Source organism: Leucopleurus acutus (assembly GCF_964270905.1).
Source record: "Leucopleurus acutus genome assembly, chromosome: 12".
Lineage (NCBI taxonomy): Eukaryota > Metazoa > Chordata > Mammalia > Artiodactyla > Delphinidae > Leucopleurus > Leucopleurus acutus.
This window is the reverse complement of record NC_139154.1, coordinates 24,161,589-24,173,420: the sequence shown is the minus strand read 5'-3', so window position 1 is coordinate 24,173,420 and position 11,832 is coordinate 24,161,589. Positions and strand designations below refer to the sequence as shown.

Here is an 11,832-nt window from a genome sequence, read left to right as displayed (position 1 = left end):
TGCTTCCAAGAGAAATGAAAACCTTTATTCCCATAAAAACTCGTCCATGCATATTTATGGCAGTATTATTCACGACAGCCAAAAGAAAGAAAAACCGTGTCCATCACTTGATGAATAGATAAATAAAATGTGTATGCACAAAATGCAGTATTACTTGGCAATAATTAATGAAAGGGGTTCTTTTTAGTATTTTTTTAAACAAATTTATTTATTTTTATTTATTTATGTTTGGCTGTGTTGGGTCTTTGCTGCTGTTGCGTGGGCTTGGGTCCCACGTGGGTAATGCACACGGTGGGTATGGGCGTTTGGAGAATCGAGTTCACTGAATCTTCAGCCGCTTGTATCTTCTTTCACTTATGATCCAGCAAGGATGATCTAAACGTTACAGAGTTGTTGCTTCACGGGTTGTCAAAACCTACCACCGATAAATGTTTGGTTCCTTAGTTTCCGACCCTTTTAGCAGGAATTCCAGCTGGAGCTCTGCGGCATTTCCTGTCTCTGTCAGTGCTTCATCTGCACTGTTTTTCCGAATCGTCATGTTTTTTTGTTTGTTTTTTTTTAATGTATACCATTTTCAAAGTCTTTATTGAATTTGTTACAATATTGCTTCTGTTTTATGTTTTGGTTTTTTGGCCGCGAGGCATATGGGATCTTAGTTCCCCGACCCGGGATCGAACGTGCAACCCCAGCATTGGAAGGCAAAGTCTTAACCACTGGACCACCAGGGAAGTCCCGCAGATCATCATGTTTTTGACAGTGGTTTTACCCAAAGCGTACAGTGCTCAGAATGAAGATGAGATTGGGTCTTTGCAAAGCATGAAAAATAAATTGCTATTCTTCTTTCAGGTCGGAGTTCAAGTTTTCACCAAGAGACCTGTGGACGAACAGCAGAGTAGATTTAACCCAGATGATATCATCAGTTGCCTTAAGAAGTACCCGCAAGCCCTGGTCAAGTACCTAGAACATCTGGTCATGGACAGGAGACTGCAGGTGAGGCCCCAGAGCGCAGGCTGAGTTGCGTGGGCTGCGGTGGCATCACCGGGACCTGAACCTGGCCCATGGGTCTAACGTAATGTCTCGTGTTCCCGGCACTCAGTCTGTACGCGTGGGAGGTCAGGGAGGGAGCCGGATGTTCGTGAAAGAGACCCGCGGCCTAAGTAGCTTTTTTTCTCACCTTCCATCTCTTGTCCCCTCCGCTTATATTTTCTTCTCTTTTCCTTCCTTGTTATTCTTTTTTTTTTTAGAGTTTTTTTTCCTTGTTGTTATTCTTAAAGGAAATGAGGAAAGCTGTCCCCTTTTTGGAGAATACCTGAATCCCGTGGCCCTTACTTCTCAAAATGAGATATTTTCCCATAGATTTTAGATTCAGCTCCTCTGTGTTGTGGTTTCTGAAAACTCTTGCCCCAGTACGCGTGTTCTGTGGTTGTCCTGTAGCCCCCGCTCACCTTGCACGTCCGGTCTCAGGCACCTGCTGGCTGGTTGGTTAGGGGGCGTTCTCTGGGCTCCCCTAGCAACTGCTGTCTGTCTGCTTGTCCTCCTGTCCTGTAGAAGGAGGGGTACCACACGCACTTAGCCATCCTCTACCTGGACGAGGTGCTGCAGCAGAGGCCCAGCGCCAGTGGCAAGGATGCAGAAGTGACCGAGACGCAGGCGAAGCTACGACGCCTGCTCCAGCAATCCGATTTGTACCAAGTCCACTTTCTGCTGGGTGAGTGCATCTCTCTGCATAAACGTCACCGGCGGGGGTGGGGGTGGGGGCAGGGACGGAGGTCTCTGTTCGGGGGCAGGGGGTGGGTTGTGAGCCTCTGTGGCACGAAGTCAGCCTCCTGGAGGGCAGGCGAGCCCCCTTGTCCGTCCTCCACCCTCTGGAAACGGATAGGGCCCTTAGCTGATGACACGCAGGCTGCCCTGGGCGTTGGGAGGTCTGCATGTCTGCTGAGACGAGCTGCTTTGAACTTGCTTATTCGGCTTGGAAGCCCTCAGGTCAGTTCCTTCTGAGGCTCCAGCTCTGATCACGGCTTTGAGGGTGGCACTGCCCCCAGCACCCCACTCGGCTGCCCCAGGCTTGGAGGAAGGCGGGGGTCCTGGAGGGCGTCTGGTTTTCATTTCCTCCAGGGCAGAAACCACGGTGTCCATGTTGTGTACAAGCCTCCGAGCAGCACCTGGCAGACTGAACTTGGCTCTTGCGGTATTGGGCACCGTGGAATTTCCGGGTTGTCCTTACTGGGTTAATACCTTTCTCTGTAGCAGCTTTTAACACCACTCTCTGACCATTAACTACACCCATTCTCACTGTTCGCGGTAGTTGTGTCCTGTAGAGTTTCCACAACTGAGTTCTCGGACACTGAGCCATCGTACCTGGAGGGATGCAGGTCAGGCTCCTGAGAGCCTCTGGTCACATCATTTTCACCAACCGATCAATATGGAACCTTCTTTATGTGTGTTTCTGCTTAAAGACACCTTGTCTAACGTATGTTGTTGATTCGATGACACTGAGCTCGCGGCCAGCAGCACATGACTCAGGCCTGAATGATGCTCGCGTGACACATGTACTTTGTCCTAAGGCACATGGCAGCCCTCCTGGGAGGCTGCGTGGACACCCCTAAACTCTGGGTGTCAAGGCAGCCCGGTGGCAGAGTTCAGGGGCGTCCAGGCAGCCCGGGTGGCAGAGCTCAGGGGCGTCCAGGCAGCCCGGGTGGCAGAGCTCAGGGGCGTCCAGGCAGCCCGGGTGGCAGAGTTCAGGGGCGTCCAGGCAGCCCGGGTGGCAGAGCTCAGGGGCGTCCAAGCAGCCGGGCTTGCTCTGCCCGTTCTTAAGCGCGTGGCCCATGCAGTTGTGGCATTGGATTGGCACCTCCTGGCGCGGGCCCTGCCGTTTCTAACCAGCAGGTCCCACCTCACAGACAGGATCCGGGGCGCCGGGCTCCCCATGGAGAGTGCCATCCTGCTCGGGAAGCTGGAGCAGCACGAGGAGGCCCTGCGCATCCTGGTCCACGAGCTGGCCGACTTCCCGGCAGCGGAGGGCTACTGCCTGTGGCGCTCCGAGGGCCGGGCCCCGCCCTACCGCCGGCGGCTCTTCCAGCTGCTGCTGGCCATCTACCTGGGCCCCGGCCCCTCTGCGCCCGAGCTGGCCGTGGCCGCCGTGGACCTCCTGAACCGCCGTGCCACCGAGTTCGACGCGGCCCAGGTCCTGCAGCTGCTGCCGGGCACGTGGTCAGTGCAGCTGCTCTGCCCGTTCCTGACGGGGGCCGTGAGGGACAGCGTCCACGCCCGGAGGACCACTCAGGTGGCTATGGGCCTGGCCAAGTCCGAAAACTTGATCTACAAGTACGACAAGGTGAGAGCCCGGCCCTCTCGGGCGAGACGTGTGATTTGAGGTCGGTTTTACCCGTGGAAAAAGAGTCCTTGTCCGTTTCTTCTCTGTAACTTCAACACACGTGATTTCTTCACACAGACACAGGTGTGTGAGCCCAGGCGGGAGCCGGGCCGGCAGGTGTATGGTTGGGGCAGCTTCCCGCCCCTTTTAGACACTGACGGTCCGCAGAGCCGCGCTCCGGGCCCTGGTCCACGCTGCACGTCACGGTGTCACTGCATCCACACAGCGCTTCTGGGCACAATTGCGTCCCCGTCACAGAAGGGGGGCAGGGGCACCAGGAGGTGACACAGGACACAGGATCCCGGCTGTGGACTGCAGGCCGATTCAGAGCTGCACGTTCCGGGCGGGTCCCCATCTCTGTCCCCTGGGCTTGCTGTGACTAATAGTAACAAATCCCACAGGCGGGGGCTCAGACGACACGCATCCTGTTCTCACTGTCGGGGGGCTGGGAGCCCGAGGTCCAGATGCCGACAGATTCAGGGCCCAGTGAGGCCCCCTTCTCGCTGAGCTCACGGGGCCGGGAGCCAGCGCTGGTCTCTTCCCCCTCCGTAAGGGCCCTGAGGCTGTCCTGGGAGCCCACCTCCAAACACCATCCCACTGGGGGTCAGGGCCTCGACGTTTGGTGAGAGATACAGGCATTCAGTCCATAACATCCCCAAGCTTATCCAGAGGCGGCTTCTCTCTGGTGAGGCCCAGACGCCCTGCAGCCAGGAACCTGTCCTTCCAGAGCAGGAATCCGCCGTGTTCCTCCCGCTGGGAAGCTTTCATTGACTCCCCAGTGGAGAAGCCGAGGCCGGCAAAATTCAGCCTCCCTCCTCTGGCCTGTCCCTGCCCATCCCAGGGTGCTCAGAACCTCCCAATGGACTTGCCATTTCGTACGTACGGCCTTAGAATCCACCGTTTCCTCTGCCTGAGACGGCTCACCTCTTCCTTTTGCGCCTGGTGAACGCCTATTCGAAACCCCGCCTAAGTCTTTCCTTTGTGAAACCTTCCCATCCCTTGAAGCAGACGGGTGCCCCGTGTGCCGACTCACGTGCTGCATCTGTAGCTGTCCCCTTCCCTGTTAGGCTTTGGGTTCTCTGAGGGCAGGAACTTCCTTTACTTATCTCGGTATTCCTGAGCCAACCTGGCATCTTGAAGGCATTGAATGTTTGCTGAATGACTAAAGAAACTAATGAGTAGGGTGAATTCACTAAGCCGTCACTCTGTCCTGCCACTAGGCTGACTTGCTGGGCTGATTCACACAAATTGTGCAGAAAGGCTTTTAGCTTGCAGAGCTCAAGTCCTGTTTAATCAGACAAGAAATAATAAAGTTTTGTTAGTTAACATTTAAAGAAAGGAAATGACGTTTCCTGAGGCCGGTCAGGAACGTGCCACGGATCAACCCCGTGGGTTTGACCCAGTCTCTTATTTGGGCCTTAACGTTTCTTGTTTGCAAACGAGGGGAGCAGGGAATTAGATAGTTTTCATGGTCTTGTCAGCTCTAACGCCCCATGATTCTGTAATAGGCCTTGCTTGCATAGATCAGAGCTCAGAGAATGTCTGAAAGATCTTGGTGAGAAATTCCTCCGCCAGACAAGCAGCAATTGCTTTTGTGAAATAAGGCAGTTTTGTAGCTTTTTGGACTTTTCCAGTTCCGGAGGGTGTTTTTGTTTATTTTCTCCGCTGATACTCTGTTTCGAGAAATTGATCTTAACGCTGTCCTCACCAGGGATAGTAACAGCCCACGGGGTGATGCGTGTCAGCTCTGAAGACCCGTGTCACTTATGTCACAGGCGTCCCTGTCTTTGTTTCTTTTTGCAGATGAAGCTGAAAGGAAGCTCAGTTCGGCTCTCGGACAAAAAGCTTTGCCAGATGTGCCGAAACCCCTTTTGCGAGCCCGTGTTTGTTAGGTATCCCAACGGTGGTCTCGTCCACACCCACTGTGCGGCCAGCAGGCACACGAACCCCAGCTCCCCCAGCCCCGGGGCTCGGACTTGAAGAGGCTGGGCCGAGGGCTCCTTACCAAGCCGGCCGGGTGCACAGAGTAGGCGGCCGCGTCAGCCGCCATCTGGTGCCGGGGGGCTTCAGTCGTGGGAAATGGGATGCGGCCGACCCCCTGCATCGGATGGAAATGGATAATCCCCGAAATAGAGACAGGCCAGATTCACCCGTCCAGGGACATCGCCACCCAAAACAGATGTCTGCTCTGAAAGGAAATGAGCCTTCCTGTGCCACCCGGACAAACCAGACCCCTCACCCCGAGCCCCGATCTGTAGACACGTGTTTGCACTGGAAACGTTTGCTCCGGTGGCACAGAGGGGACCGCGTCCTGGCGGGCGAGCAGCCAGGGCGCAGAGCTCTCCATCCTCACCGCCTGGCCACCGGCCACCCTGCGGGCTCTGCCTTTGCCCTGAGGGACAGCTGACCTCAGGGAGGTATCCCATCTGGCTTGCAACCCCTAAAAGGTCTGCCTGGGTACCCAGGCCCTCCCTTTGGGGTAGATTCATCCGCTTCTGTCTGCCTCGCAAGTGAAGGCTCCGTGAAGCTGTGACGTGCCAGAATGAGCTGCTCGCAGGTCTGGAGCCGACGGTGGGGACCGGAGCACACGGCGCATCGCCCGCCGGTTTGTAACTCCGTGATTAACATGTTCGATTAGAACTTTTAATTTGGCGTTATATCCTCGTGGTGATTCTTCTCTCTTTTGGAAATTCACCTCCGTCATGTTCATTCGGGACGTTTTTCTTTGCACCACCCTCCGCCCCATTGATTCCTCGAGAAATTAAAAGGGAAAGGTCGTGAGCACAAGCTGAGCGTGTTTTCCGGGGCGGCTGGTGGTCACCTCCACGCTGGCCAGGGCGGGCCGTGGGTGACGGCTGCCCTGCGCGACGGGGATGTCACCCCTCCCGAGGGAGCGCCGCCCCCAGAGGAAGTCCAGGCGGGCTGCCTTACCTCTAGCACTTTACACGCCTGCCCTGCGGCTTCCTGGACACACAGGACAGACACCTCCTCGCATCACAGACCCCGTGTCCATTCCGCGTCTCTGTCCAGCATCGCGGAGAAGCTGACACTGTTGTTACTTCACTGCCCTCTTCTGAATTTCTTCTTGGTGATTATCGACTCTATCAGGGACTAAGAAGAAAGATGCCGTGACGCCTGGCAAACGTGCATCGGCTCGTGCGTGTGACGAGGGGACCCCGGGATCCGGCCCCTCTCCTTCAGCCCAGCCCTTAACAGACGGGGTGGAGAGCTCATCCTCCCTTATGTGAAGACGCTTTCTGTACTGATCACAGTCACTGTTCTCTTTCCTCTTGTGATTCCAGGGGGTCCAGAAAACAAAGGCATCTGTGCACTCTTCCCCACTGTGTCTCGATTTCTAAAGAATAAATGATGAAGAAATTCTTGCAGCTCAGCTGTGTGCTGTGTAAGCTGGTGTGAATGAAAGCCCAGTCGTGAGTCTTACCCTGCGGATGGCTGTGAAGGAACGGCCATGTCACTGGGGACATTCCCATTACGACTCGTGAGTTTGGGGTTATCCCTCAGAGAACAAGTGACTAGGACACGGAAAGCTGCCCCTCTAAAAGCACTGTTTCTCTCCACGGGATGGGTGCAGTCCTGGAAAAGCCTCTGATTGTTCCTTTCTCACCTGGGGGCACTGGTCTCTGCTCTGAACATTGATCAATATTTTGAAATGTTTGTTATCCTTTAGAATGATGGGAACTGAAGTTGAGCAGTTTCTATCTCTACTCTAGAATCCTCTAATGCAGCAGAATTCTCTGACCCTGTGCAGAATTGTTAAAAACCTTGCCTTTCTCTAACTCCCACAAGGCCGTTTTCTCAAATCATATTTTTTAAAGAAGTACGTGGTTCTTTCTAAAGACCTGCTGTCTTGTGATTGTGCCATTGGTTAGAGGAATTAGAGCCATCACTTGGCCCTTGTCCCCCTGGGTCGGTTCGATGTCACCATCCTAGTTAAAATAGCATGAACTGGACTCAGCTGACGTTAGTATTTTCTGGGCAGGACTCTTCAATTTCACGAGCTGGTTATCTGCTGTCGCTTATCAGGTATCCATGTGGGAGTGGCACGTGGGCTTTGGAGTCTTGAGCCCACGCGCAGGGCCGGAAGGCCCGGGCCTGAGCCCCGGATGTGCTTGCAGTGGGGCTCCAAGGGCCCTGGGTACCACCCTTGAGTCACTGCCTGTCACACAGCCAGGGTAACCTGGGCTTCCCCCTCGCCCACCTACGGAAACCTGGTCCTTTCAACTTTACCCTTTGCCCCTGGTTGGATCCCAAATACACAAGATGTACAAATGTAAACTTGTTGATTTTATTAAAATTCTTTTGATTCTTTGTCCCTCCTGTAATTGTTTTTTAAATAAACATTGTCTCGGTGACGTGATGGTTTCCGCTCGCGTGGCGCCTAATAGCCCAAGCGGCCATAGAACTTAGTCATCTGCCCTGGTGGTGCCTTCCAGCTCCTGCAAAAGCACTTGCATTGGTCGTTCCTCAAATCCTTTGGTGTTGCTTCACTACATTTTAAACAATGCACTTTTTAAAAAAAATTTTTTATTTATTTTTTGCGGTGCGCGGGCCTCTCACTGTTGTGGCCTCTCCCATTGCGGAGCACAGGCTCCGGACGTGCAGGCTCAGCAGCCATGGCTCACGGGCCCAGCCGCTCTGCGGCATGTGGGATCTTCCCGGACTGGGGCACGAACCCGTGTCCCCTGCGTCGGCAGGTGGACTCTCAACCACTGCGCCACCAGGGAAGCCCCTCTCTGCAGCTTTTTGCAGCCAGGGAAGGGAAACAAATAGTTATAATGCAGCCTGCAATTCAGAGTCCTAAATTAGTGCAACAAGACACGTGGTAAGAAGGAATTAGAAAGCAACACACACAACCCGCAGGCCACGTGTGACTTGGGAAGTAAAACGCTGTCACTAGGGTCTCACTGGGCTCTGGCACCCTCTGCTGTGGCCCTGGCAGGCCACCTCCCCTCGGCCGTGGTGTCACCCATAGCCTGGAGGTGGTGGCTGAGGGCCCTCTGGGTGTCAGGCCTTAGTCTCAGGACAAAGCAGTGGGATGGGCCAGCCTGGGATACCAAATGCCGCTCTCTGGGATCTCAGGTCTTGGGGACGCACAGGAACTCCTCTGCAGCGGCCCCGCGGACGTGTCTGAGCGTGTCTCATTGCGTTGCTGCAATCAGCAAGAAGGCCCCTCTGTGCAGCCCGCACCCCTGGCTCCAGAGCGGGTCTGCGGCTGCCCTTTTCTCTTCTTTCTTTATAATTGATTTTTATTGGCGTAGAGTTGCATTACACTGCTGTGTTAGTTTCTGCTGTGCAGCAAAGTGAATCAGCTCGACGTATACATATATCCCCTCTTTTGGATTGCCTTCCCATTCAGGTCACCGCAGAGCACTGAGCAGAGTTCCCTGTGGTTTTTGAACCTCTCTTTACGCAAACCTGTAACATCTTTCAGGGAGGGAAGGAGATATGCCTGTCCCCAGAGCCCCGGTCCTGCCCCTGCTTAGGTGGTCGGTCCTGCTATCATGGCTCGGTTCCTGCCTTCAGGTAGGTCACATAGCGTGTGTGTGTGTGTGTGTGTGTGTGTGCATGTGTATGTGTGTGTGTGTGCCTGCGTGTATGTGCAAGCATGTGGATGTGTGTGCGTGTGCATATGTGTGTGTGTGGGGGGGTCTGGGATGGTGAGGACTGCAGTTCACCTCTTCTTCCAACATGCTAATCAGGGAAGCAGGGAGTTAGATCAGCCCCTGTTTCCTCCCGTCCGGCTTCTTTGTCTGCTGCTGGGAGGAGTCTCCCACACCTGCACTCAGACCTGTGTGGCGGGTCACCTGCAGCAAGGGTTCCCTAACTGCAGGTGGGCAGCTGGCTGTCCCGGCACGTGGCACATGTGGGCCCCCGTAACCAAGCATCCCCTCTGCTCCTCTGACCGTAATTGCATGCAGCCGCGTGTTGGAAACGTGCAGGGGCTGTGCCACCCTCCTGTTTGTGCTTGGTGTAATTTCCTGGTGTAATTTCCAGGTATCTGGTGTTTGTACAAATACTAGAAAATACGCTGCTTTGTAGCAGCTGACAGAGAAGCTCAGCCATTCCCAACCCGCCTCGGCCGTGCCAGGGGCACACCCACCGGGCCAGGAGCTGAGGGGCTAAAAGACTCACCTTACCAAGAGCTGTACGCAAGGTGCTAAGGGGGCGGTTTTCCTTTTTCAATCCGTGCATTCATTTATTCGTATATTCATTCATTCATTCATTCCACAAGTATATAGTGGAAGATGCTCCGTGCCAGACATCGTGCTCCGTTCTGCAGAAAAACTGGTGAGAGACACATCTGGTCTCAGCCCTGCTGGAGGTAATGACAGCCCCGGGGGACAAATGCCGGAGAACGCAGTGCCGGTGGACCAGATGCACGGAGTTGGAGGGAGAGTGCTGCACTCAGGGTGGGGGGGTGAGCGGGCTTATGGCCCCGTGGGGATGGAGAGAAAGAGGATCTGATGACTCTGCAGTGCGGGAAGGCGTTAGGGGACAGTGACAGATGAGGCTGGAGGCCGAGGCTTCATCCCAGTTCTGGGCGGAAGAGAAACACGGGTGTCTGTGCTGTAGAGAGACCAGCAGTGCCCCCGCCAGGGGCAGCCTCAGCCAGCGTGTCCATCTGGCATTGGGTCCATTCATCTTGGTCTTTACATGGTTTTTATTTATATGGGAAAGGAGTCCCCCCGCCCAAAAAAGAAACAGAATGTTGTGGCCAGTTTATTTGGAGAGTCCCTTGTATTAAAATATAGTACATGGAGGGCTTCTCTGGTGGCACAGTGGTTAAGAATCCGCCTGCCAATGCAGGGGACACGGGTTCGAGCCCTGGTCTAGGAAGATCCCACATGTCACAGAGCAACTAAGCCCATGCGCCACAACTACTGAGTCTGTGCGCCACAACTACTGTAACCCACACGCCTAGAGCCTGTGCTCCGCAACAAGAGAAGCCACCGCAATGAGAAGCCCGCGCACTGCAACGAAGAGTAGCCCCCGCTCGCCATTAGAGAAAGCCCGCGCGCAGCAATGGAGATCCAATGCAGCCAAAAGTAAGGTAAATTAAATAAATAAATAAATAAAATTTAAAAAAAATTAAAAATAAAATATAGTACATGGATAAAAAATTGGAGGTATAGTAAGGCCAACAGATCAGGAGACAATTGCCAGTGAAAAGATAGTTTTTATACTTACGGATCCCGGAGACCCTCCTCACAGGGGAGGGGGCACACCAGCCACATGGGGAAGCACCAGGGCCAGGCAGGAGGCACAGGGTGGGTCGGGGAACGTGGGCAGGAGCCTTCATTGTGGTTTCCAAGGGAAGGAAGGGGTGAGGCAGCTGGGCAGGCTTGGGGCTGGCGAGTTGGAATGATTTCCATGGGCTCTGGGCCCAGGGGCTGTCCCTGGCTGTCTGGCCCTGGCCCTGGGGCATTGGAGCAGGTGGATAGCAGCTCGGGGTGTGAGCTCTCACAGAGGAGGCGGTGGGGTGTGGGCGCTGCTTGGGCTGCTTTGTATTTGGAGGGGCGCTCGCAGGCGAATTGTTCCGTGTCTCCAGGAGCCAGCCAGTCCTGGGAGCGGCAACCTCTCCAGGGTCAGCCAGGGCCCGGATGTCAAAGCATCAGAATACAGAAAATCAAAGATGTGGTTAATACAGATTTTCGATTAAACCACTGGGGTGGCCACATTGTACTCTGCTTCCCAGGACAGAGAATTGAACGTGACAAGTTTAACGTACTTCTAACAGCAAGATAGCAAAGGCTGCCCGGAGTAGCACAGGGTGAGGAACAGGAAAGAGGATGGTCTGGAAACCCTTCCCAGGCCCCGCCTGCCAGACGTGTGTTGTGGTCAAAGGGTTTCTCGAGCCTGAGTGACTCAAGTTGGCTTATACTTGCCGTGAATAAGACTTTCAACCCAAATTGGTTTCTGGAGAGATGTAAGATGCCTTTAATAGTTGTTTCTCTGTATAGCTACTGTATAGCACAGGGAACAGTACTCAATATTTTCTAATAACCTATAAGGGAAGGGAGTCCGAAGAAGAACGTATAATATGTATATAGTCTGAATATAACTGAATTGCTGTGCTGTACACCTGAAACTAACATGATATTGTAAATCAACTATACTTCAATTTAAAAAAAGGAAAACATTAAAATATAGTTGTTTCTCTTGCTTTTCTCTATATAATTAGTGAATATATATTAATTGGCCGAAGCCTTCGCAGCACTGTCAAGCTCTTGAATTATCAATGTCTCCTCCGTCACACGGCTGTGGGCTTTCTCTCCTGGGCTCCTTCATGTCCCAATTCATGATCCAACCTTGGCCCAGCCTGTTGGCGGATGACCCTGGTGGCTGCTGAGAAGAGCTTCACAACCTACCTTAAGAGTTTCCCAAGTGTTTGGTAACTCTCAAGCCCAGCTGGTTAGAGAATAAATTGTCGTGACCTT

General features: G+C 53.8%; 1 protein-coding gene across 2 annotated transcripts in view; it reads left to right on the top strand.

Moving 5' to 3' along the window:
• The window catches only part of TGFBRAP1 (transforming growth factor beta receptor associated protein 1), a 46,020-nt gene extending 40,149 nt beyond the window's left edge, over positions 1-5,871 (top strand). For both annotated transcript variants that reach the window (XM_082852114.1, XM_082852113.1), the window contains exons 9-12: positions 847-990; positions 1,549-1,708; positions 2,901-3,334; positions 5,177-5,871. In XM_082852114.1, the coding sequence (XP_082708240.1) occupies positions 847-990; positions 1,549-1,708; positions 2,901-3,334; positions 5,177-5,353 (915 nt within the window). In that variant the 3' untranslated portion in view covers positions 5,354-5,871. The remainder of the gene's footprint in view (positions 1-846; positions 991-1,548; positions 1,709-2,900; positions 3,335-5,176) is intronic.
• Positions 5,872-11,832: the final 5,961 nt, after the last annotated feature.